This window comes from Equus przewalskii, chromosome 13, assembly GCF_037783145.1.
Source record: "Equus przewalskii isolate Varuska chromosome 13, EquPr2, whole genome shotgun sequence".
Classification (NCBI taxonomy): domain Eukaryota; kingdom Metazoa; phylum Chordata; class Mammalia; order Perissodactyla; family Equidae; genus Equus; species Equus przewalskii.
The window spans coordinates 8,427,520-8,455,216 of record NC_091843.1 but is presented as its reverse complement, the minus strand read 5'-3'; the positions used below and the strand labels follow the sequence as shown (position 1 = coordinate 8,455,216).

The 27,697-nt window shown below is 40.5% G+C and overlaps 1 protein-coding gene across 23 annotated transcripts in view; it reads right to left on the bottom strand.

The window, feature by feature from the left end:
- Positions 1-27,697, bottom strand: part of FBXW11 (F-box and WD repeat domain containing 11) — a 124,364-nt gene that overhangs the window by 21,540 nt on the left and 75,127 nt on the right. For 7 of the 23 annotated variants that reach the window (XM_008509752.2, XM_008509777.2, XM_008509746.2 and 4 more), the window contains 5 exons: positions 23,219-23,281; positions 19,901-20,126; positions 10,473-10,659; positions 9,497-9,587; positions 1,677-1,814 (listed from right to left, as the gene is read on the bottom strand). In XM_008509752.2, the coding sequence (XP_008507974.1) occupies positions 1,677-1,814; positions 9,497-9,587; positions 10,473-10,659; positions 19,901-20,126; positions 23,219-23,281 (705 nt within the window). Of the gene's footprint in view, positions 1-1,676; positions 1,815-9,496; positions 9,588-10,472; positions 10,660-19,900; positions 20,127-23,218; positions 23,282-26,066; positions 26,182-27,697 lie in introns of all 23 variants that reach the window. The other 16 variants (XM_008509759.2, XM_070570333.1, XM_070570341.1 and 13 more) reach the window with 5 other exon arrangements.

Genomic DNA, 27,697 nt, shown 5'->3' with positions numbered 1-27,697 from the left:
AACAAAGGGCTTGTGTGCAGAATATATAAAGAACTCTCAAACTCACGAATATAAAAACAAAGAACCTATTAAAAAAATGAGCAGGGGCTGGCCCGGTGGCACAGTGGTTAAGTGTGCACGTTCCACTTCAGCGGCCGGGGGTTCGCAGGTTGGGATGCCAAGTGCGGACATGGCACAGCTCATCGAGCCATGCTGTGGTAGGCGTCCCACATAGAAAGTAGAGGAAGATGGGCACGGATGCTAGCTCAGGGCCAGTCTTCCTCAGCAAAAAGAGGAGGATTGCCAGCAGATGTTAGCTCAGGGCTAATCTTCCTCAAAAAAAAGAACAAAAGATCTGAATAGAAACTTTACCAATGAATATACAGATGGCAAATAAGCATGCAAAAGAATGCTCATTATCATCAGTCATTAGGGAAATGTAAATTTAAACCAAAATGAGGTATGTCTACACGCCTATTAGAATGGCTAATGTCAAAAAAACTGAGAATATCAAAGGCTGACAAGGATAAACAAAAGGAACTCTCGTACATTGTTGATGGGAATTTAAAATAGTATAGCCACCTTGAAAAACAGCTTGGCAGTTTCTTAGCAAGTGAAACATACATTTACCATATGGGTTAGCAATCTTACTCCCAGGTTTTTACTCAAATGAACTGAAAATTCACGTTCTCATAAAAATTTGCATGCATATGTTTATAGTGGCTTTATTCATAATTGTGAAAAACTGGAAACACAAATGTCCTTCAGTAGGTAAGCGGATAAGCTCACTGTGGTGCACCCATAAAATGGAATGTCACTCAGCAGTAAAAAGGAATGAATTATTGCTAAATGCAGCAGCGTAGATGAATCTCAAATGCACTACACTAAGTAGAAAAAGTCAGACTCAAAAGGCGACATTCTCAAAAAGGCACAATTATAGGGACAGGAACAAAAAGATCAATGCTGCCAGGGCCAAGGGGGACGGATGGGAAGAACCGAACACAAAGGGACAGGACAAGGGAATCTGCGGGGATGACGGAGCCGTTCTGTATCTCGACTGCTGTCACGGTTACACAATTCTTTGTGCTTGTCAAAACTCACAGAACTTTACACCAAGAAGAGTTAATTTTCCCGTATGTAAATTATAACTTTAAAAAGAGTTTAAAAAATCCTGCACTCTTTTCTAAGATATGAGAAAATAAGTAGAAACAATGTAAAACAAAACCTGTCAGATCAGCCATCAAACATTAAACACAGAGAAATAATCCAGTTAACCTACTATTAAAAAGAGAATGAAAACAATATAAATTGCTCTATCATTCTTTTGTGTTATCATCTGAGCCTTTCTCAGAAACCATAAAAGGTAATGATTTTCATTTAAAAGCAAGTTAGCAACACTTTTAACAACTAGCAAAGTAATCAAGAGACCTGTGATAAAGAGAAGTTTTCTATGTGCACCTAAACACAGAACATGGAACGTGAATGTGCTTAAGAAGGATGAGACGTGAGATGGTCCAGGGCTCCAGTGCAGTCACGGGAACGCTCCGACTCTGGCTCTTTAGAACCACAGCGAGAGCTGCCAAGATGGAGCGGAACACAGAAAAACCAATCTGGAGTAAATGGAGAGACTGTCACATCTAGTGACGAACACATAACCACAATTCTAAAAATAATACATACAAAATGCAGTCATTCACCTTAATAGAATTATCTCGTAGGCCACTGATAATTTTTTCATCATCATACTGTAAACAGTAGACACCTTTACTATTTTCAGAGCGGCACTGAATCCTCTGCAAGTTGTGTCGTCCACACCGCCAGTTGGATTCTATAGTCTAGGGGGAAAAGGAGGCAACAGATGAGTTTTTGTGAATCAACTATTCTATGAGGCTTCAGACTTTGGCCCTGCTTCAGAAACAGCATACCACTGATACCCCATCTTGGTTTGCATAACTGTCTGTGGATAGGAATCATGCTCTTTTCCAAGTAAGACATTAGCCCAACAATGTTTTTTCTCAAACATTCCCTGCCTGTCTGGCAACTATCATAGGATTTCCAATGAGTTTGGGTTGGGTTTGAAAAAATGGCCTAGACAGAATTCAATATGTTTAAAGAATGCCATTTGCACCCAAAACATACAAATAAATAGTAACTCATTTGGTCACTCTCTAATGCCAATTAAAATATTTGGCAGAAGACCACCACCAACATTAAGCATATACTGACAATCTGTGTATCCATCCAAAGCATTGTCTTGATCACTGAGAAGAGAAACTGAACAACTACTACATGCCAACTACTATAGAAAAAATTTTATTTGTTATCCGTTTTTAACCTTCCACCAGACTAAAGCTCCCTTAGAAGAAGAGTGGCATATTTCAGCCTGGGAGTCTCCTCATTTCATCGTTCATGCAACATTTACTGAGATGCTATAGGATGTTCTAGGTACTGACTGGGCCAGGCCCTGGGGATTAAAGATCAAGAGGAAGCATACTGCTTTCAAAGGAGGCCCACTCCAGTACCTAGGCACATGGTGTCTGGACATGGACATACTCTAAACATGTCTGTTTGATTAAATGATCCACGCAGTAACCTGGGAAGGGAGCTTTATTATTTCCCTTTCACAAACAAGGAAAGAGTTTAATTTGCCTGAGGCCGTAAGACTAGCAATCAGATAAGCTGGAAATTCCACTCACTTCTTCCTGACTCTGAGCCCATTCTTTGTCCACCAAAATATGCAGCGTCTATGAAGAAGTACAGCCCTAGCTACCGAGGCAGTGAACGCAGAACACAAAAAGCTCAGTACCAATTCCAGATAAAGTATAAGTGCCAAATGAAGGATCAAACACTGTAGGTGCTGCAAGCCTTAAGGGAGAGAAACAGCCCTACGGCCTGAGACCTGCGGGCAAAGTTTGAGGAAGCAAGTCATGCCCAGAGGACTAGAAGACCTACCGTCTGCCAGTAGGTATGAGGGATTTTCAGGATCAAAAGATACAATGTTTCCATGAAGAACAACCAAAGCGTAAACTCCTGATCCTAGAAATTAGGGGACTATTTAGGGACTACAATAATTGGTTACACCTGAGTTCAGGATATAGTTCAAAAGATTATCTCTTAGCAGCTAATTATCTGAGCAGCTAAAAGTTTAATTAGTTGCTTTACTGAAGAAAGGAGATAATCTCATTTTTATTCATGATAAGCACTTAATTACTGGCTCTGCTGACATCTAACAAACCGTATTTTCTCTTATGTTGAAGACAGTGTGCTTCTGTACGCTCTAAAACGTTAAAATTTACTGAATGTTATGTGCCAGGTACTATGCTGTCATAACACTACGCTATGTGCTTTACACATTTGATTGCTAATTTAATCATCACAACTCTGCAGCTGAAATCACTATCCTCACTTTACAGAAGAAGAGTGGAAGGCTGGAGACAATGACACACATACACTTAAAACAGAAAATGTTTCATCATTTGTGGCCTCAGTACTTAGCACAGGAGCCTGGAAATACGATGTCTGCCCTCAAAGAGCTCCCATTCACAGCCCTGAGAGAGGGCAGGATAGCATATTTCTAACATCCAGGGGATGCAGAGGCACCACGCACATGCCAAGAGTGAGGGAATGCTCATCTGCCTGTCTGCTCCCAAGTCAGTTTCTTAGCCACAGCATCATCTCTACTGAGTTTGCAAAATGCCAGGCATAACCATATTTCAAAACAAAACAAAACAAAAAATTCACCCTGCCACTGCTACGCCATCAAGGTAGACAAAGATCTGTCTTATAACCAAGTTCTTTTTAAAGGGTTCCAGAATATAAAGAATTCTTAAACCGAACTCAATGCTTGGAATAATTTAGAGAAATAACATATTTTTAGATAGTGTATTTTAGATAGATAGGTGACTGAGCCTACCTCAGCATGTTACACACCCCAGGAAAGCACTGACTTAGGAGGCAGATGTGCTGGTAACAAGCCTTATTCGTGGCCAGTGACTCCTGGCAGGGGTTCCGGATGTTCAGGCCACACCCTTCGGGGGCCCAGAGGGTTGCTGCTGAATGTATGACTCCACATAAACCCTAAGTACCACATGATGGATACATAACATGTCTTACACAGAAATCAGGTGTTAATTTTAAAATTCATACAGCTGTTCTTAGTTTTACAACATACAAAGTTCTTTAAAACATTATTGAATCAGCAAGCAGCTTTGTTACTCCGTATATTTCAATGAATAGGAAAAGCACATTTACTATCATATGGGAGTTTGAAAAAAATCTTTTTTAATTTAAAAAGGGGGTGCAGGGCTGGCCCCGTGGCATAGTGTTTAAGTTCAGTGTGCTCTGCTTCAGTGGCCCAGGTCCACGGGTTTGGATCCCGGGCGTGGACCTATACCAATTGTCAGCCAAGCTGTGGCAGCGACCCACATATGAAGTAGAGGAAGATTGGCAACAGATGTTAGCTCAGGGTGAATCTTCCTCAGCAAAAGAAAGAGGGGGTAAGGAAATCCCTATACCAAAAAAGAATTTCCTACATGCTCTCCCACTACCATAAAATGTTTTCTAGAACAGGGTGACTTAGTTATAATCTTTTACTGTACCTAAAGCGCTGAAGACACAGCAGAGGACCAAAGAGACACTGGAGTAAGAAAACACAGCCTGTGATACATCCACCCCCTGAGATGTCTGGACAGAGAACATCATCCAACATGACAAGCTGAGCCATACCTTCTATCTCTGACCCTCAAACACAAGCCTTGGCCAGGACCTCTCAAAAGCTCTGCTAGATAACAGGCTTTCATTCTAAGCCAAATGGAAATTAGGAAATGACTTAGTTTCTCAACCCTTAGAAAGAGCATAATTTTCTAAAATACATTTCTAAACTTTAAAAGTTTGCCAAATAATTCTTGATGGATCATTTTAGGAAGTTCCCACTTAGGGCTGTTTTAAAAATTATTAGGTTCCTGAATCCCAAAACAAGAGTAGTTTGTTTCAAAATGCCAGGAAAGTGACACTAAACCAAATCAGGGAGTTGATGGCTTTGCTGCACACCAACCACGTGTAATTCCTAAGACTTCACTCTTCTCAATTCCCTAGGCCACCCACAAAAGAAAGGAGCACTTCCTGCTGACTGTGCCTGCCTAAAATACTACCTTCCACCATATGCGATAACCTCAACTCGTACTAGAATGCTTGTAAGTCAGGTCTTTTTTAGAAAAGCTAGACCTTTAAAAGTGGAAGGCAGCCCACTGTGGCAGAAAGTACCTAGGTCAGTTAGCAGCTCTGGCGAATGACCTGGCCTGTCTGAGCTGCACTTTCCTCCTCTGTAAAAACGGGAAAAATAATTTCTACTTCCTCAAAACTGTTGCAAGGATCAAATGAGATTACATACGTAAAGTGCTTCCCACAGTGCCTACAAATGGCAGCAGTGACGCTCTCTTATTTGTGGAGAATACTAACCAAAAGGAGGAGGCTGTGACCAAAAAAATTTTCTCACCAAACTGCCAGAAATGGCTGGCTCAGTCTAGGTTGATTTTTAATGCTGATAGCCCTGAGCCCTCCCTAAGCATTCCCAGGAAGGGGCTCAGCCTTCAAATGCAATTCGACTATTATCTTGACTGCAGAGCAGGAACATAGTGCATACGCAGGTGCACGCCTCTAATTATGCAGATACCTGCCAATTCACTTAGACATCACGTGGGGTGGCTACTGTAGGGGAATATTTCATGTTTTTGAGAACGTGTAAAATCCCCTTACCCTGTGCAAATTTTCAAAATACTGGGAAAGTAGCCATGATACACAGAGTATACAGCGGCATTTAAATTGGCAATAGAGTGAAAACAGATGTCTGAGTATGGAGGAATAACATTATTTTTAGAAGCCTAAACACAACTGGGTGGGTGGGCAAGTTTCAGCATTTTCTAGTCAGGACAATGTTAATATCAAGTTTGCAAACCACAAAAAAGCTCCCCACTTTCCCTGAATGGAATGTGGTTTATTAGAAGGTGTGATGCGACACCCCATCATTTTACCAGCGTCTGTCCCAAGGAGCGTGCTTCAAAGGCTTTAATCCAGTGGACAAAAAGAGGGACAAGGCGTATTAACAGGGAAGAGTTGCCACTATTCTGAGACGGCGAAAGAGAAAAGTCCAAGTTCAGGACGTGAGAACTCTGACTGATGGAGTCTATTAGAACAACTCCCATCTCTCTATTGAGGGACACGTGCAGGCATTCCAGAGTGAAAAGAACATGGGCTTTCCACTTAGAATCTTAGCTTCGACAATCTGAGGATTAAATTTAATCACTGTGGCAAAGTATCTAATAGTAAGCTAGCTCACCATTAACAATAATAATGATCATCATCATAATAACAATTAAGATTCTATATAGGAAAGGAAATATGGCTCTTGTTTTTAGGAATGTGCCTCAGGTTTTCCAGGAATTCCTTCTCAGTTCAGAGGCACTCTAAACCCTCTCTCTGTGTGGCAAGAACACCCATGAGAGAAGAACCTTTGCAGAAAGCTAAGACTTCTTATTTATTCTCCCCAGACTTCATTTCTCACATCCTCATTTCCTGAATAATGGGGGTTGGCCACACAAAGCCAGGTTCTCTACTTTTTTCTTAAAAACTGGCCAGTTTCTGGTGGGTCAATGTGCAAAGGCAAGGTCATCAGCTCATCAGAGCCAAATCTGGGAATGGATAGATGACAGGAGCTAGCACATGAACTAAAGCCATCAAGCAAGAATGAGAGGAAGAAAAAAAGGTGCTGTGAACTGGCAACCTTGCAAAGTATATGGGGAAAAAACGGAGACTCTGCAGCTGTGTATGGGCAACTGGGGAGGGGGACACACACATCCACTTGACGTTCAGGGTGTAATTTATCTTTTGACAATGTGTTTAAACCTTTAAAGCACTGCCTTTCCCGTAACTGGACTAAAGCAAGGCCAACTAATCTTATCTTAACTCACACCCTTTTCTCATACCCTTTTTTCAACTAACAGTCAAGGACACTGAGTACTCACACAATTGGAGAAAGATGAGAAGATCACCTTGAAAAGTATGTAGGCATATAACAACATACCTCTTTCTCCCTCACTTCTTCAATTTTCCACTTTGAAAATGACAAACACCACCACTAAGCCCAGAGTTAGACAGACCTCAGTTAAAATCCCACCTCTCCTATGTAACGATGCAGCAGGTCTAAAACTTTCTTAGTCTCAGGTTCCCCTCATTACAGATGGGAATAACATGTAACTTGTTGTAAGGATTAAATGCAATAATCTATGTAAGTCACAAAACACAGTTCATGACACACTGCAAGGGCTCAAAATAGGGTGCTTTTCACTACTATATTCTGCTTAGGAGGGCTTCATAACCAGCCATATGCACAAGAGCCAAGCCCATAAGTCTCTTATTTGTGTTATCTGTGGATCACTGGCACAACTCGCTACATTTTTTTCCCACCCTGGACTGAATAAAACATTCTCCCAAACAGAGATAAAGAACTCTATTTTGATGAGACACCAGTGACTATAGCACAAAAAAGTTGTATTAAGTTCAGAAGAATATAAGGTTGATCAGAGGCTATTAGACACTAGCCATCTAATCTTGGGAAAGCGCTTAACCTTACTAAGCCTCAGTTTCGGCAACTTTAAAATGAGGACATGGCCTACCTTTCAGGTATTGTTCAGAGTATTAAATGAGAAAACGTATGATAAAATGCTTAACAAAGTATCCAGCACAAGTAAATGCTCTATACACAGTACATTATTTTTTATTCTTACTATTAGTGAATATACCAAAGCATAAAACATCATCCCTTACACTAAGAGATCTAGCCCACAAAAATCTGGAGGAGACTCTTGTGGCCAACCAGTGGGTTTTCCCAAACCACACTTTAGGAACCACTGGGTAGACCACCACGATGCAGAGGTTTTATGTCAAATAGGGTTTTCTCCCATAGCTCCATTTTCCTCACATCTGCCTCCTGTATTAACTTTAATATATTATTTCAGCCTGAGGAAATGGTTATGGTAGGTGGTGTCACATACTGTCATGCCACAGAATACTGAGATATATTGTCAATTATAATAGCACTCATGGAGATTCAATAAAATAATCTATGCCACCAATATTCAACCTGATCAAAGTTCTTCCAGAGTTCCTGTTTATTAATGATTGACATTAAACATTGTCCTTTTCATAATAAAAACCAGCTAAAATTATACAAGGATATTCGGAGATAATTTGTAATAAATAGTTGGGGGAAAAAGCAGGAAGTACTATAGTTCCTAAGATACATGCACAAGCAATGTCTTAATACAGTACTCTAGGGGTAAGAGACAGCCCCTCTCCCTCGAAACACACACGCCAAACTGAGGCTCACGTCAGCACTAGGCCTCAGCTACTAACACTGCAGAAGCAATTTATTCCAAGTTTTTGAACTGCCAACGGATCAATTAATTCCTAAACTTTATGATTTGTCTGGCAGAAGTTTTCAATTATTTAACCCTCCATAAAATGTTACTTTATAGCTCATTTTAGGGAGCAGAATATTCAAGACAAGGGTTTGTGTTTTCAATAATGATATTCCAGTCGCATTCAGATTTACCATTAACCAAGAGATTCCATTAGTTCACATCTGCCTTAAGGTGGGGGGAGGGGCTCCCAGAAAAGCACATGTTTCTCCATTAATGAATTTTGGCACAATAACTTTTATGTCTATCACCTGGGGGAGAGGATTACTTCACGTTTGGGAAACTGAGTATAAGTTTATGGGTGACATAGCACTGCCTGGCGAAAGCTCAACTTTCCTGCCAAGGAGGAAACAGCGAAGTAAGCAAGAACTGCCAAGCACACATGTGAAAGAGTTAATGAGAAATGCCTGTGCATGTCTTTCCTGGTTCAAGGAAAAGGGCTAAATAATAAAACTGAACTAATTAGAACACATGAACAATATCAAACATCTCCTATGTTTCTCATCAAGTTTACAGAGTTTTACTGGGCTGGTGAAGTTACACTCAAACACAAAATGGCCCAGGAGCATAATTTGCTCTATAAAACCCACTTAACTATTGCTTAGAATCATATTTGAGTCATTTTTATGAAAAATTATGGGAAATGTACAGAGGAAACTGAGACCATGCCTTTTCCAGTTCTCTAGAGATGGCTCAAAAGTGTAAAACTATGCTTACCTGAAAACCTGGGCCTTGGATTTTGGAAAATTTATCAAATTAGAATAAAAAGTTGATTTTTGATTAAGGTTTTAATTAGCTGGCAGCCTTGCAGAAGCATTTCATATTTTAGAAAAGTTAGATCACTTTTTACAAAAAGGCATTATCTACTCCGAAAAATAGCTGCAGACTATACCCTGATTGTGACACATTTGCTCCAAGAGTTCAACTTAAAAAAAAAAAATTACTAGTTCCACGATTTTAGATCAACAGAACACTCTAAGGCAACATAAAAAGTTGAGAACAAGACACAAAGAGCCCATAAAAAAGATAAATCATAAAGTTACCTCTATATCCTGGATAATCTTTGGGTATAATGACCTATAAAATGAATTGGGAGGGCCATCTGTGGGTCTGTTTTTAAACAGGTACTGATCCCTGGCAAATAAAAACAAACAGATGTTACACTTTTTACATAAAAGGGTGAATTTTATTTAAACATAGTGCTGACAAAGATATTGTTATTTTTCAAGTCTTTTGACTTGCACTGAGCTTTAATAGTTCAAAAGCAAGATTTCTGACAATTAAATTTACATGTTAGACACAAGTTTTCTTCAATTTACAGCTCTCTAACATGATCCTGACCTTTTATTTTCTGAATACCCAACACACAATAATCTAACCTTTCCTTCCACAGTTTAATAAAATAAACTGCTAATGTAGCTGTGTGAAAACTTTAACTTACACACATCAAACTTCCTCCCATAAAGAAAATGCAGCCCTACCCTCACTCCCACCACCACCTGTTCTTCTATCTGGAGCTCTCTCTTTCTCTGTGCCAACTGCGCCAGTTTGCTGACATGCAGAGAGCTATAAAGCTATATTTTAGTTATCAGGTTTTCTCTGAAAAATCCTGCCCACAGTGCCTCCAATATCTTCAACCAGGAGCAATAACAAATAGCAAAACGGCATTATTTGACTTTCTCATAATTTCTTTTTTCTCATCCATCTTTTCGTAATGGTATCATCACATAAGAAAATTGTGAAAGGAAAAGCAGAATTACACAACTTTGAAAAGCCAAATCACTCATTCAAACTATACAATACTTCCCAACAGTTAAGAAATACAGAGGAAATCTACATTTCAGAAGTGGTTATTCTAACAGCTTTAACTCTTTTCTTTCCAACTCTTGCCCGCTCATCTTTTCCTGCTTATTTAAAACAGGCCAGCACAAGTGGCAAGTGTAATTGCTTTTGTGAGTAATCAAACTGACACTATGTCAAAGTAACTTTTTCCAAGCGAGTAAGCAACCCAGTACTTACCACCCTCTTCTTTCCGAAAGCCCCTTCCACAGAGGGTCGGTGCGCACCATCCGCTCAATCAGCTTCTTCCAAAGCATTCCTTCGGAGATCACTCGCTGCCATTCTTTACATACCAGCTCTGCGGCACACAGAGACCTGGCATCCAGGTAGGAAAGAATGTTTTCTGCTATGTGATCTAAGCCTTGCTCTACAAAATAGAAACGACAATGAAGGAAAGGGAGGCAAGATGGAAACATACTGGGCACCGTTTCTGTACAGATAAGAGGAATAAAGAAATCCTGAAGCAAGGGACACACCTGAGTAACATCAAACATTCTGCAGATACACAAGTGCATGAGTAATAAACATATACACTTATTTTTGGTTCTGATTTTTTAAGATGAAACAATTGATGGCAACAGTTCCTGTGTGTAAAAGCCGACTCTGCACAGTTCTATATTTGTTAGATATTACGATAAAGACTTAACGTATTTTCATTTTATTTCACATAACCACTATGGAGCAACCCCAAATTTTACAAGATGAGGTAGAGAGAGGTAAAGCACTCAAGGTTTCACAATCTTAAAGTAGTAAAAGCCAAGACTGGAACTCTGCTCTCTTGCGTCCAAGTCCGTGTTCTTTCCCCTTGGATTTAGTGTCTCTTGTAACAAATCATCCCATAAATCCACCTATGTGAACCCCTTTGGGCTAAGGAGACAGAAAAGATGAAACTGACACATCTTAAAATGCTTATGAAAAGTTAAATAACAATCCAAGAGTTAAAGGCAGGTGTACTTTGACGTATTTTTTTCAATCATTTCTTCATCTCCTTGCACAGCTAAAAGCATCAAAAGCAAGAGCCATATGCCTGCAAATTCTATAACCTTAAGAGGTGTATCCCACACAGTGTAAGGGTCTTCTCAAGGCAATCAAGATTCAACCTCCGCCTGACATTCACAACAGTAAGAAGATCATTACGATCAATATTGTTGCCACCTGTAAACTCCCATCCCGTGGTTCAAGGCGTGTCCTCTAGTTACAAGAAATACAGCTCATTCCCCAGGCCTATTCTGTGCAGTGGTGGGAACACTAAACACACAGGCAGAAAATTCCAATTTCAGGTCTGGGTTCACACGTAGTAGTTCTACGACACGAAACAAATACGGAAACATCCCTGCCCCTTGGGCTTTTACCACATAAAATAGTAATCACCAGTAACAACCGTCCTTTCTCACATTATCTGTAAGAATCAAATGAAAGAGTTTTATGAAAAGATTTTAAAGACAACAATGTACCATATAAGGTTAATATTTGCTCTCTTTTTCAAGACAAATAGAAGCAGTATAGTAGTACTAACTTGGCAGGGTATAGGTAAATCATTAAACTTTCAGAGCCTCAGTTTTCTCTTCTGTATAAAAGGGGGATAATAATCCCTGCTCTATTTTGAAAATATCAAAATGAGATCATGCATAAAATGCTTTACAAACTAAGGTTTTCTTCAACTCTAAGAATGATAATTTACACCATCAATTATGGTTTACAGGCCCTTCAGGTACTAATTCTCCTCCTCTGGACTAGACCTAACACCCAAGTTCCGACCTGATGATGAAGACTACACTGGGACCACCATCTGTTCCTGCACACGTCCTTATATTACAGCTAATGCACTTAAAGACTACACTGCCTTCACCTAACAGTGATATCACAGCTCCAAAGTGGCAGTAAGTTTGAACAAAATCCTAGTCCCCTCACCCCAAAATATCTATTACAAATCCCCCTAATTTTGTATTTGTATGGCTAGTCGGGAGGAGGAGGGGCTTCATGCAGGAGTTTATAGTTACCCTCACTATAATTCACTTCGAAGCTTTATCTGACCCTTTCATTTTAGCCTCTAGAGTTCTGATTCTATCATCATCCAGAAGAGTGGGTATTCCACACCGGATCTGCACGACAAGCAAATGTAGTAAGTCTTTAGTCCAAGTTGTTGGCAAACGTGTTAAATGGGTCAGAACCAAGGACAGCACCCATGATTCTAGATATTTCCCTCCAGGCTATCACTGATCCATTCACTAAACATTCACAAGGCACCAACACTGAGCTACCAGTCCTGTGATCATCTGGATGTACTACTGTCCAGGCCACAGCTCTCTATTCAGTCCTCAGGGATATTTGGAGGAGCTTTGCCCCATGAAGACACTACCACCTTCACACCATTTTTCTGACCTACTAGTCTGGTAACCTTATCCAAAAAGGAAACCAGGTGAATCTGGTGTGGTTACTCTTTGTGTTCCCTTGCTGGTGCATACTACATAAAGTTGGTATTGCATTTTTTGTTTAGAAGTCAGCACTAGCTGCTTCCTGTCCCTTTTTAACATGGATAACTCATGTTCATTACAGAAAAATTACAAAACGCATATAAGCAAAAATTTTCAATGCCTAAATCTCATTTCTCAGAGATAATGGCTTTAACATTCTGTATACTTCCTTCGAGGCTTACGCAATCCTGGAGAGTCTTTTCAGCTGCTAATTAACTTTTGAAAATCCATTTAAGAATTCTGCTAGAGTGTAACATCAAGTTTACCAGCCAAAATACCCCAAATACACCTTTTCCAGTTCTTAAAACCAGGAAATCTGCTCATCAGTCATCTCAGGGTACTATCGTGGAGGACTAGAAACACAGTTGCAGACGCTGTGAAGGGCCCAGCAGCGCTGCCTCTGGTCCACAACCACTGCTCAGGGCTCCACAGCGAACACGGTGAAAATCACAACTGCATGTTCTGTCACCATGCTGGCAGGCAGCGTCTTTAGATCTACTTGTTTACAGGAGCTGTGTGTTTCCTAAATATCTTCAAATCTTCCTTGGACTACAATTTTTCTATGCTTTCTGGTTTTAAAACCATTATTCTTAGTGCAGAAGGGAAAAAAGTTAAGTTAAATGTGGAGTGAAAAATATGCTGTTTCTATTATCACTACACCATCTATTCCAAGCATACCATCCCTTCATCCTTCAGACTCTTGCTCCAAAAAGTTGATTACTTTGTTTTCAACTCTCCCAGATTACTTAACCATTTTGGACAACTTTACATTACTCAAGGTTTCGCCTTCTTGATACCATTCTCAAAGGTTCAGGTTACCTTTCTGCATACCTCTGTGATCATGTGCCCCTTTCTTCCATCTTGTGTCCATGCGCTTATTTAAAATCAAGGAAATGCACTGATAATCACATGGGGTTCTACTTGTGCCTCTTCACTGCTAGGACTGACAAATCATTAATCAGAAATTCAAATTTCAGAATCTCTCAAACCTTTTATTCTTTTTTCTTGCTGAGGAAGATTCACCCTGAGCCAACATCTGTTGCCAGTCTTCCTCTTTTTGTATGTGAGCTGCCACCACAGCATGGCCACTGGCAGACGAGTGGTGTAGGTCCACGCCCAGGAACCAAACCCAGGCCACCAAAGCGGAGAGTGCCGAACTTAACCATTAGGCCACTGGGGCTGGCCCTCAAACCTCTTTAATGATATTTTCTTTTAGAGTCTCTAGCCATGGGCTAATAAACTTAGCTCTTCTCTGAATTTTTCTAATTCTGGGGTAGTTACCTGATTATCTTCTAGTTTCTACACTTAATATTAGAACACAGCCACTTTTCAAGGTCTACATTACTTCCTTATCATTAACCAAATCCTCCTAATTGGTAACCAACATACCCCTAACCAATTTCCCTCTTGAGTCCTCTGCTCTTTGAGAAACGAAACAAATAACAAGACAAGAATGCATTAGGTAGCTGCCTTTTCACACCTCGATAGTTGCAACATGCCCACTGTCTGTCTATGAACTGGGACAGCCGCGTCCCAGTGTTCCACCTGGCTGGGCAGTCTATGAGCTGGTTCTCAGAATCCTGTGTGGTTGTATTTGAATTACTTAGGGTTACTGATTTTAAAAACAAACAAAACAGCAAGAACAAAAACAGACTGCCTGGACATTCATCTGATCTACGGAATCAGAATTTTTAGATGGTGAGACCCAGGAATCTGTCTTTTAAGAGGTGCCACCAGAGAATTCTGACACATTGGGAACTACTGCTTTATAGCAATGATATCCCTTTTAGTCCTCTTTGATTTTTTCCCCCTTAATAGCTCACCACTGGGCTATCAACAAGTTTCTGCATAGGGAAATCCCTTATTAATACACATTTCCTCCTCTTTCAAATGCCACCACTCCAATTCAGCAACATCTCAGTGACGCCTATGAGATTTAATTTATTTCCTTTGGATAATACTTTAAATTCACTTCATCCTTTGAGGACGCAGCATGTTTTAGTCTCTTGGAAAACACATCGGCTGTAGAGTCACATAACCCGGGTTGAAACAAATCAATCAGTCTTCCTTTTTGGACCTCAGCCTTCCAGAAAATAGGAATGATATTAAATGCCTCAAATGGATTCTCTCGTATAAGCTGCACAATAACCCTGAGATAGGTACTCTCAGTATCCTCATTTTACAGAGGAGCAACTTCCTAACCTTGTTGGGAAGGTTATTAAGGAGATTATCAAGAGGAGGTTATTAAGGAGCCAGATACAGAAGAGGTACTCGCTAAGTGTCAGTCTTTGTTCTCCTTGCCTCATCCCCAAATGCCCGTAGCTGGTCTGGCTGGTCAAGGAAGCTAAGCAGTGTTCCTCTTCTTTGTCATTTTCTGCAGAGAAAATATTAATACCTCCTCTAGCAAAGCGCTAAGCACTTTCTAATATCTTGGAATAAGTTTCATATCCCTTAAATGTCTGGAGAAGAACAGGAAGCACACCTCTACTGCAGCATCTTAGAGTAGCTGTCCCCAGGAGCCACGCAGGCCTTGTAACTTTTTGGTTTCAAGCCTATTCAGAACAAAGAAGTCACTGAATATGGTGGTCCATCTGCCCCAGCTAAAAAGTGCTTTGAGGTGTTAAAACGAAGCATTTTCTTAAGTACCAATGTCTGGCTCTCATTTGCTCTATCATGCTGAGACTCCCCCACTCTCACTGCCACCCCCCTTCCCAAGGCAACCACAGGACACATTACGACCTTAGAAAATGAGGCCAGAATTCTGCACACACAATGCTGAAGACATGTGCTGTTGCTAATTATAGGCCCCAGAAAAAGGTCTGGAAAAATTTCAATAATGAATTAAAATAATTAAAAGGCACAAATTTCAAAGCTCAATATGTAAATGACACTGTATCCAAATGAAACTCCATGTGTAATGTCAGTTCAATGCCCTTGACTACAGCCAGTTTTAACACAGCTGCTTAGATCATACAATTACAGAAACTTTTATTATTTTAGAAACGCATTTCAAAGAGCAGCTGCAAAGAAACTTCCTTCCCCACTCACCCCTGTTGTCCCTTTCCCCTTCCTAGTCACAGATCTGGTTGTAAAATCTGAAGTTAGAGAGCTTTTGAAAGAAAAACAATGCAACCGCTGACAGCACCAGTCTGTCAATGGACGTCTTGAATTTGGAATATCCTGACCTAAGGATTCCGACAGAAATGAAGTGAAACGATGCTCAGGTCACAAAATCCAATGTTTTGCTGTGCCAACAAGGTGGCACACACCCCTACCTACATGATGGCAGGATGAATCAACTTGGAAACTACTGAGTGAGTAATTAAACCTTCCCGGCAATAAATCTTATTACCTCTGGAGAAGCAGGTGTTTCCTGCCTCTCTGGGCCTTTTTTTTAACTCTCATCTTCAGAATACCCACCAGATGCCAGGCATATTATATACGTTGTCTTAAATCTTCACAATATCCCATGAAGTATTATTATTATTCCCACACAGATGAGCAAATTGAGGCTCCAAAAAGTCAGCACTTCCACGAGCAGTAAATGCAGGGCTGGGATCTAACTCGGGGCTATCTAAATCAACACCCACGCCCCTTCCACTGCGCCGTGCTGGGCCTGTGCACCCAGCCTAGAGCCCGAGCCACGCTCTGGTCTTCCATCTCCCAAGACCTCGGATCTAGTCTCTCAAATTCACAGTCCGTAAGATTGGTCATCGTCACTTGGGGATAAGACAAATGAATCAACCATGGTCGGCAAGCTAAGTGTTTCCAAATTTTTCATTGCTTAGACACCTCGCTAAACAGATCACCAAGGCTTATCATCCTTTCTGAAGGACAATCTGCCTCTACTTCAAACGGTATAAATTTTCCCTTTAACAACAGTTCTTACAAACCACAAACTTAGCCTGCAGAAATTGACATTGCAGACTAAACATTTACCATGATTTTTAGAAAAGCATATCATAATTATCACTTTTTCCACTGAACCAAAAGGAGCCAATGACCACAAACATTTTCCATTTTCCCTATACTGACAGGTACAATATTCACAGTAAGCATTAAAAAGTCAAAACTACAGACAATTTTTATAGAATTAAGGGTTTTCACAATCAAAGAAGTCTTAAGTTGACTGTCAATTTCAACAGAGTAAAAATTCAAATTTAAGATCATCTACAGTGAAAGTTAAACATCAAACTAGAATAACGATTAGTAAGTTGCTCACACATTATTAAATCTAAGTATGAACATACACATGGGCCTGTTTCTCCCCTAATGCTCTTAAGGCGAGGTCTGTGTTAAGGAACTAATGCCAGGTTTAATCCTAGTCTACCAGGCACAATTAACTTGGCCAGCTTGTCCCCTGCTATTAGATTCATATGTATGATATATACTGACATATGTATATATGTTCAGATCAAATCCTGTTAAAACAAATAGCATTTTAACAAAAATATTTCCATGTCCCAGCCAATGGTCCATTCACTTCACGTAATATTCAATACCACAAAATTCCACTTTAACAGAGATATGGACAATGCCTTAAAATTTGCTGTAATGAAAACTGAATTGTATGCAATTATACTAACCATATTTATATACATAACACATGTTCATCTGCTCTGTCTCTTCTCCAAGGCTGTACACTCCCCAAGAGGAGTTGTCTCTGAACTATACTCTGCAAATCAAGGGAACTTCAACAGTGCCACCTAGTGGATATTCTGTGAATATAAGGTGAGCTCCCTGGCGCACTCAAACATCTGAGAAGCAAATTATAGGGAAAAATAAAATAAAACCAAGACAGTAAAAAGCAAGCAAAAAAAAAAAAAACAAATTTGCTTGAAAAAAACAGAGGCATGGCTTCATTTAGTTAAGAGCACTTATATGGAACAAGTACAACTGTCAACTTTAAAAACTACCCTGTCTTTTCCTGCAGCCTGAAGGCAGTCGAAAGGCCTGGACGGTGAGGGCTCTGCGCTCTGGGAGTGCACAGAGGAGCTGCATCACAGCGCACTCACCTTACTCAACTCCACCTGTAACTCATTCTCTCTGTCGCCCCCTCTCTCACACAATTAAAAGCCTCTCTTTCTCACAATTAAAAATAAAAATTACTGAATTGGGTTGTAAATCATGTAGTCTATACTTAGGGTCAATTTAAGGAATTTTCCAGAGTAATCTTAACTATAAATGATTTCAGCCTTTGCACTAACTTTTGAAGCAAGCCCCACCATCATCCACACAATGACCACAATAACCGAAATGCATGATCTTGGGCATTTCACTCAATTTCTCTGATCCTCGGCTTCCTAGTCTACACAATGAGAAAGAACTAAGCGATGGCCAAGATCCTTTTCAGCAATTAAAGATATGATTCCAGAAAGTGAGGTTCATATTTTGCTTTCCTAGAAATACTAATGGATGAAATGGGGCAAACAGTGCTACATTTCAACATAAAAACAAAAGTAGAATCAAAATTTTCTAAGCTAATTCTCAAATATCCTTAAATACAACCACTGTAGAAAGGAAACTCACAAGTTTTGGAACAGGGCTTAGAAGTCAGAAGCTGCCCTATCAATCTGCAGCCCCAGGTCTCAGGCCTGAGCCCGCAGCCCAGGTCCTGTAGTTGCAGAAATACTTAGCACGTGAAGTCCTGAAGCCCTGTAATCACAGACAGCTAAGGCGAGGAGCTGCTCTTTGAGGAGCCATCCAGAAGCTCTGACAGGGGTAGGGTTGGTGGCAATGACATCGGTTTATTGCTGGTTATTTCTAGGCCTAACCTGGCACGGCAGCTGTAACCTCCAGACTCCACTGACCATGTTAGAAGAAAATGTTCTAGCCAGTATTCTCTTCAGGAGTGAAATCTCTCTAACTACCTAGCCATATTTATTTATTTACTTTTTTTTTGAGGAAGATTAGTCCTGAGCTAACATCTGCTGCCAACCCTCCTCTTTTTGCTGAGGAAGACTGGCCCTGAGCTAACATCCGTGCCCATCTTCCTCTACTTTCTACGTGGGACGCCTGCCACATCATGGCCTGCCAAGCAGTGCCATGTCTGCACCCCAGGATCCAAACCGGTGAATCCCGGGCCGCTGAAGTTGAGATTGTGCAAATTTAACCACTGTGCCATCGGGCCAGCTCCATACCTAGCCATATTTAAATTAAAAACTCCTTTAAAGCAGCCAGAGAGAGACAGAGAAAGAGAGCAAAGAATTAATGAGCAATCAAAAGTCAAAGGCAGATGAATGCAGAGCACAGAGGACTTTTAGGGCAGTGAAATTATTCTGTATGACACTACAATGGTGAATACATGTCAGTACGCATTTGTCAAAACCCACAGAACGTACAACAAACACCAAGAGTGAACCTTAATGTAAACTATGGATTGGGTGATAATGACGTGTCAGCATAGGTCCATGTACCATAACAAATGCACCACTCTGGCAGAAGATGTTGACAGTGAAGACGCTGTACACAGAAGGGAGGGGAGTGAAGAACATGGGAGCTCTGTACTTTCCATTCAATTTTGCTGTGAAGCTAAAACTGTTCTAAAAAATAGTCTATTTAAAAAAATAAATAACCAAAGTAATCTTAACCATAGGAGTGTGTGTGACAGAGAGAGAGAGAGAAAGATGGGTAGTGAGGGAGAGGGTACAGAAAGAAATTTCAAGAAATGTAATAAAGACATGCAATCAGTTTTCTCAACCCATTTTTGCCATTCCCTAAGTGTCACTTGAGATACAAGTGAACATCCTGCACTTTGTGACACTTCCCAAATACAAACACTGTAAGAAATATTGTCCCGTATTTCAAAATATTACTTATAAAGGCAAAATGCAGACTACATAGACACTATATCAAAATAAACAGCACAGCATTAACTCATTAAACTAAATAAAACGACAGTATTGATGAATAATTAACACTATTAATCAAAAAAACTACCTACACTTTCTAGAGAAATGCTAAATTATAACTCTTCTTCAAGTGCCATAGATTAAAATACAGTATAGGTCCCAAAGAAATGCTGCCTCACACTGTCCTCATCCACTCATTTCACAAATATCTGCTCAGCTCTGCCTAAGCTCTTGGGAGGGGCATTTTCCCACTCTCAGCTTTTCCAAAGACAAGTGCAGTTACCTGGTAAAGCGGTAATAAAGTCCCGCTGCAACATGGGCTTCAGGTAAGAGTTAATATGTCCATGCTGGTAATGACACATTCGGGAAATGAGGTGTTCCACAAATTCCACTTGATCTGATTCAGACCACTGGTCAAAATATTTAATACACAAGTCTTTTTCTTTTTGATAGTTTCCTTCTGATGGCCTCTTTCTGGAGACGATCACAGATGATGTTCCATTACTTATCTATTTTAGAAAAACAGAAAAATAATTAGTTTGACAAGGAAAAGAAATCTAATTAGTATTTCATTAGAAATATTTTTCACTCTGTGTATTTAATCTTAAAATGCCAGTTTTACCCTAAAGCCAAACTCAATCCTTTATTAATTCATTCAGGAAGTAATTTAAAAATATATTCAGGGCCTGTGTCCTCAAATTAGTCTCTAAAGTAAACGCCAAAGTTACAGTTATTTCTAAGGCTAAACGGTGTCTTAAATCATCATTCTCCAATGCTTATTCCAAAACCATGCTGTTATTAGATAACTAACGACAGAGATGACCATCTCAGAAAAATTGCTCAACTGGGCAAAGTGGCAACTGACTGACTATTAATAGCTTGTTTTACTTCCTCAAAGTTGAAAGTTAACGACATATTCGTCTACGCCAATGGTTCTCACATTTATGGGTACATCAGAATAACAAGAGGGCTTCTTAACACACAGATGGCCAGGCCCCACCACAAATGTTCTGATCCTCCTGGCCTGGGTAGAGTGCGAGAATCTGCATTTCTAACAAGTACCCAGGTGATGCTGACGCTGCTGGTCCAGAGAGGACACTTTGGGGACGACACTTTGAAACCCACCGCTTTATCTAATGGGGAAATCTGAAGACAACTCAGTCGAAAAAGCTTCATTACACCCAACAGTTTCAACGTCTGTATTGCTTCCAGGGCTACTAAACTGCCGGCAAACAGGTGAGCCTTTCACTCCCTTTTGGATCACCTACTCAGAAAGCGACCCAACATAAACCACATAACCTGAAAAATCTTCATCCTATGTAGTTAGTTGATGGATAACCCACAGTGATAACTTGCACTTCTCATTAAATCTGCATGGTCCTTGCATAAAACCAGTATATTTTTTTAAAAGTGAAACTACATACACTGCATCTGGACAATAGCATCAAAAAAAAGAAAATCGAAATCCTTAGACTGAAGCCACAATTGCTACTGATGCTATGCGGCTCAGTAACATCCCTGTTTAAAAGCAAAATAACCTCAATGCTTTTGTCAAACATGTGCCAAGCTATCTGCTCATCACTCCTCTGACAGACCCCTTAAGTGTAATACCACAAGGAATAACATATACGAGAATTTTGAAAAATTAGACTTGCATTACAAACATCCATTAATTCCATTAGCTTATCTCAGAAGTCTACATAGAAAGAACCAAGAGCTTTTGTTGTCAGTATGTCCCCTAACTTAAAGTGGCCTGAACCCATCCCAGAAAGAAGACATCCTTTGTAAATATCCAAAGGAGTCTTTGGCCTTCCTTGAAAAACTCTTATAAATCTTTTCTGTCTGAAGCAAGTTCTTATGTTCACATTTAGAGGTATAAAGTTGGAAGGCATTTATCTCCTACCCCGTTTATCTTACCATCTCCCTGTCTAAAGAATGTTTTTTCCCTTGCAATTTGGGTGAAAGAGAGCTCACTGACACAGGCTACCACCAGAGGGCAGCATTGAACAGAAATTTTTAAAGTTGCTGGTAGTAAAACCTTCATATCTAACAGACCCAAAAAATCAGCATTCAAAACAGTCAGATGAAGTGAAAATTCTTTGTTGTGGTGAAAATAGGCTGCTTTAAAGAGTATCTTTGTTACTTTTAAGCAAAGGATGTTCACCACAATGTTAGAGAAAAACTGGCAATAACTGCCCAATTATAGGCAACTGCTTAAAGCACATTTTAATACATCTACACAAAGTACTATAAAGTAGTCATTAAAATTAACTTTATAAAGTGAGATTTTAATAACAAGAAAACGTGTTTATTAAGTAATATTAAGGAACAAAAGGCAAGATGCAAAATTTTATATAGCGTTAGAATCACAATTTGTGTGAAAGGGAACACACCAAGACAGAGTAAAAGATACATATGAAAATGTTAAAAAGTGATTAATATTGAGAAAGGAAACTATATTTGTTTTCCTTCCTCTTTTCTTTCCATATTTTTTCAAAATAATTGCTTTCATAACAGATTAAATATAACAACTTGCATTTGTGTGCTGCTTTATAATTTACAAAATACTTTCACACCTATTATCTCCTTTGATAAGCAAAAGGGTTATTATTGCATTTACAGAAGGGTTCCACACCATCTGGCTCCCTAGAGCACTGGTATGTGATTAACTAGTTGACTGGAACACAGACGAAAGAGAAAGTGACAGCCGAAGTGCTCAGAAGCACTGCGAGCCGAAAGATCAACAGTCAATGAAGAGAATCCTAGAACCCTACTGCAAAAGACCAAACGTGAGGGAGGGAACACAAGTCAGCCTGTACACAGTTCCCAAAAAACAGCGGCAAGTGTTCAACTGATTTTATGGCACATTTTCCATTTCTCCGTCTAACCACCTGCTTGGCTCAGAAAGATCTTCCTGGCATCGTTTTGCTTTGTTTCATTTCATTATAAATTTGTTGGGTACACTTTATTCTTGCTAACAAATCTATCCCTTTCAGTTCAAATCAAATGAACCCACAGAACATTTTTTTAACATTATTCTCTTCAGATTTTGATTTGTTTTGCCTTTGTGTCTTCATGAATGGAAACTTTATTTGTATCATAATGGTTGATGAAAACACCAAATCATGAAACTTCACATGCTCCCTCCCACACCCCGCAAAAAAACTGGGGCAAAACTGGCAAAATAAAATAGAGCCAGGAAAGAAAGAAACTGAGTTTAAAAGGAAAGGGCAAACCAATAGGAAATGGGGGAGAGGGCCAGGAGGAGAAGAGAAAATCAGCAACGGTGTGTGGCAGGGTGCCATTCTGGTGACAAAGGACGCCACCATTGTCCACCTTTGGCTTAGACAGTAGCCACAGATCCAACATTTTAGGCAACAGCCACTTCAGAATCTTTGTGAAAATTCCCAAGTTCTTTAGCATTTATAATGACACATCCCTAAGGAAGAGAAGATAAATTAGAGTGAGTTCTGAAACTAGCAAAATTGCACAAAAGAAAACAAAAATGCTTGGCTCTTGTTTTCATCAAGGACGTGAGCTGAGGGAGCATCTTAGCTACAGTCAGTCAACTGCTATCTTATCTGTGCGCCGTCATTCCTACCTGCCAAAGAGTACTTTTCTTTGGGGACTCATCTTCATTTTGATCCTCCATAACTGAAGTGTTCTAAGGGGGGAAAAACAGGTTATTTGAATCACGCCGAGTTTTGCAAATCCTAAATAGCTACACCAAAATATAATTTTGAAAACCCAAACTAGAGTGTACTAACACAAACCCAAAAACTATTCGGCTTGTGGCTAACACATGCCATTTTGGGTCAAGGGGCTCATCTTTCATAAATCAATACAGTTAGTGGCGGGACAAAAGTAAGCATAAAGTCTTCATTTATGAAGGTTGAGCACGCTTAGAAAACAGGCTAAATCATGGGAGAGGGCTGAAGCTCTATCTCAATCATCACTGTAATTCTTTACTTGTAGCAAGAAGCCCCAGAGACCCACTGCATTCTTGATGATTGCACAAAACAGTGACTAGAATGTCTGCTATTCAGTAATCCACCCCAACCATCAGCAGTTAGGACTGACAAAGCCCTGGAAGGCCCCCTGCCTCCCTCTCTTTCCTCCCTTGATAGCCTTGTTTTTCTGGAATGGCTTTGCAATCTCCCTTAGCAAGCATGGTGGGTGCCCCAGCCGTTTCCCTGATGAGGAGGATGCTGTTAGCCAGTAACAATCTGGCTTGCCCTGGGAATGCATTAGCTTTTGATTTTTGTATTTACTGCACAAAGAGCCACTGTGTAATTATTCTTTCTGGTGACCGAGTCGCTCAATAGACGCCCATTAACTGGAGATTATACATGATTGGATTTTCCCTTTTGAAGCTTCTACCTAATGGCTAAATGGAAACTTAACGAGAAGGGGAAGTGGGAGAGTCGTACTCTGAAAGGAGTAACTCTTTTATGGATGGCAGTCTCCATAAGAGTCCTTCCCAAACCTAAAATTCTAAGATTGGGGTACAAAGTTTAAACTACATTTTTCCATAGTATATTCAAAAGGATTTTATAGATCTGTTTAAGTTATCACTATTTACAAAATCCTGTTTATTGCCTCTAGAGGATAAGCCTGTCTCTCAGATTTTCCCTATTTTTTTAATGCCCTTCAAGTCGTAAAATGTTTGGACCCATACGTTTGGACAATACGTTTGAAAATACCCAACGTACGTAACGGCAGAAGCACCACTGAACACGAGCGCCCCAGAGGCCACAGAGTCGGCTCTGATCAGGGACGGGTAGGACATAGTGGGAAAGTCAAAGGCCTTGAAACCAAAGAGACAAGCTGGAATCCTGATTTGGTCACTCAGTGTGTGGTGTGACCCTGAGCAAGCTGAAGCTGATTTACCCACGGACAAACACAAACCATCCAGAGTTGTTGTGGGGATCAGGACTAGCCAACAAAGCGCTTGATGTGTAACCGGTATTCAAAAGAATCTGTTCACGCCCTGCTTTGAAGATGCCACTTTCCCCAAAGTGGCGTCTTCTTAACACTTTTCTAATCTCAGACTTCGACAGAATGGCTCCAGGTGGTTGCATATAGATAAAATCCACTGGCTTCCTCAATAAAATCTTCTAAGCTGCAGAGCGCCAAGGTCTGCAATAGGGGAGTGGGGCGGGAGGGCAGGGCTCCAAGTGTGAAAGCCAAGCCTGAGCTAGGGAGGAAGGCAGTGTACCCAAAACAGGTCTAGAGTGGTGCCAGCAGCGAAGGATCCTCAATGGGAAGAAGCGTGTGGAGACAAAAGTAGTATTTCTCTCTCCATGTAATTTTCCTTTTACTGCTATCTTGAAGGACTCAGGGATTAATAAAACTGGCAGGTGTCCTTAGGGGAATGAATAAAGTGGGAACAGTGACTCAGTGCATTATCTCCTGGGTCTGACTGGTAGTTACAAAGCCAACCTTGCAATGTCACAGTGTCCTGGGTTCTGAGATAGTGGCAAGAAAAACAATGACTGGAAACATGAAGAGTTGAGCATGTAAAGTGGAAGAGAGATGGGAAGTAAGTCTCCACCCCCCTGGCTCCAGGCACCTCAGGAAATGTAGGAGGGATACATATATGTGGAGTGTTTTGAATTCAGAACTTTTCAATATAGGAGCCTGAATCCACCAGAGGTATTCTGACCTAAGCTACCTTAATACTTTCCTCACTTAGGGAGGAAGCAAAAAAATGTCAGAGGTCCCTGTAGACTACACAAGAAACAACTGTCTTTCCAGCAAAAAAATTTAATTCTTCCTCTCATTCATTCCAAAACAGAGAAATGGTGTTTATTTACATAGCGGGGACGAAAACAACCCCTATGATAAAAATAGCATCTATCTCTTATGGCTTGATGAAAATGGATAAAGATACATAATTTAATAAAATTGCATTTAATAAAGCCCTGTGGGGCTGGAATAGCTCCTCCATCATACATACTTTTTCAGCTTCTCCTATAAAGCCTTCAGGAGAAGGTGCCAAAGTGAAAATGCTGCTCTCAAGTTACACTGATAAGAGGACCATTTCCAAAGAGTATTCCAGGTGACACGAGATGCTCAGAGAAAAGAGGGTCCCAGGGTCAAGTAAGATTGAGAAATGCTGCATGCTCATGTGCACACTCTCCCCCCAACATACACAGGCCCACACACAGATTGCAATGCACTTCATTAAGATACTAGAGGCTCTGTAACATCTCATAACTTAAAAACCAGGTCAAGTTAGTTTAATCCAGCTTTCCAAAGTTTGCTGGATATGAACACTTCCTTTTTATAATAATATCTCAATAACAGCTTAGCATATACTGGCAAACACTGGACTAGGGCAAGAGCATGGCATAATTCCTTCTTCCTCCCACTTCATCAGGCAAATACTTCTGGGAGACAAAGGAAATGCAATACAATACATACCTTTCGGTAAACACAATACATACCTTTTCTATTCCTCACCATCTTTCTCAGCCTGCTATACAGGGTTGTGGAGATGAGGAAGGATGGCAAAAATTCTCTTTAAAGCCACATTTTTTTTAATCACTTTGACTTTTATTCCTTAAACGTAAAACAGAAAAAAGCTCACAGGTTCAAGGGTGAGGTAAAAAAAACAACAATGAGCCTTCCAAGAGAAAAGGAAGGTGGTTTCCTACATCCAACTCTCAGACGCAACCATGAGGTAAGCCAATCTGAGAGTCGACATCCTCTTTAAGTCTCCAACACTTCTGGGAAAGGAAAGTTCTTTGAAATACCAACCTGGCTTCCTACCCTTCTCATTATCGTCTCTTTCCTCCTCCATCTACCAAGAAGTATCACATGTGCATAAAAATGTAGACCTTCCTATGAAAGACAATCTAGGAAGAAGCAGCTAGACTCTGGGGGCAGATCAACCTTAGCATTATGGACATTTGGGGCCAGATAATTCTTTGTCGTGGGGGGCTGTCATGAGCACTGTGGATGTTGAGCAGCGTCCCTGACTTCTACCTACTAGATGCCAGTAGCAGCCTCTTCCTGACCTAATGGTGACAACCAAAAATGTCTCGATTGCCAAATGTTGGGGGGGGCGGGTGGACAGTGGACGCAAAACTGCCCCCTTGAGAGCCCCTGCTCTAAGGGTGTGAGCTCCTAAACTTGCCTCCTCGGGAAGATACACTAAATCACCGCTATCTCAGGCCTGGCCCACCTTTCTCTTTGGGCTTTTGTCCTTTGGCCCCTGTGACAGCACGTGACTTCAACTACAGTCTGTTCTCACCATGACCAAGCAATTCATGGAGTATCGGACATATCTTAATTCTGGGGTAAGTCCTGCTGGCCAGTAAATTCTTATTTGGGAAAATTTGATATGAGGAGTTCTTTAGAGATCCATAGGCTTGGGGGTGTGAATGAGAGCTGTAAACATCATGAAGTCACTTACAAAAGTTAGTGTGTATATATGCCTCCAGAAAGATCCAGAGCTTTCGTCAAAGGTATCCCAAATGCAGGAAGACAGCAAAGCATGTCTTTCACCAAACAGCTGACCAGAATGGATGGAGCCTAGGCATATACGTATATTTTTTTTAAGTTCTCCAGGTCATTTTTTTGTATGTCTCTGCTTTAAAATCACTGCTATGGCAAAATACTGTGGTCCATGTAGTAGCACCATCCTAAGTAAGGAAACTACACTGATACTATCACAACAGACTCCATCCCAATACGTGGTATTTCAGAACCACCAAACGCCGTGAGAATCTAATGCCGTTTCTTCTCTTACAAAGCCTTCAGGAGAAGACGCCAAAAGGGAAATACTAGTCTCAAGCCACAGTGATCAGAGGATCATTGCCAAAGAGTCTTCCGGGTGACATAAGAGATGCTCAAAAAAAAAAGGATCCCAGGGTCTAATGAAGTCTGACAAATGCTGTGCCCTGCGTGAGTGCTCTCACCCTCCCCGCAGCCCCACCCCCAGAGGTCACAATACTCTTCCCTAAGAAACTAACGGCTCTGCAATGTTTCATAATTTAAAAATCAGGTTAAGTTAGCTTAATCTAGCTTTCCCAAGTCTGTTGGATATGGACATCCCCCTTTTGTCATATCTCTT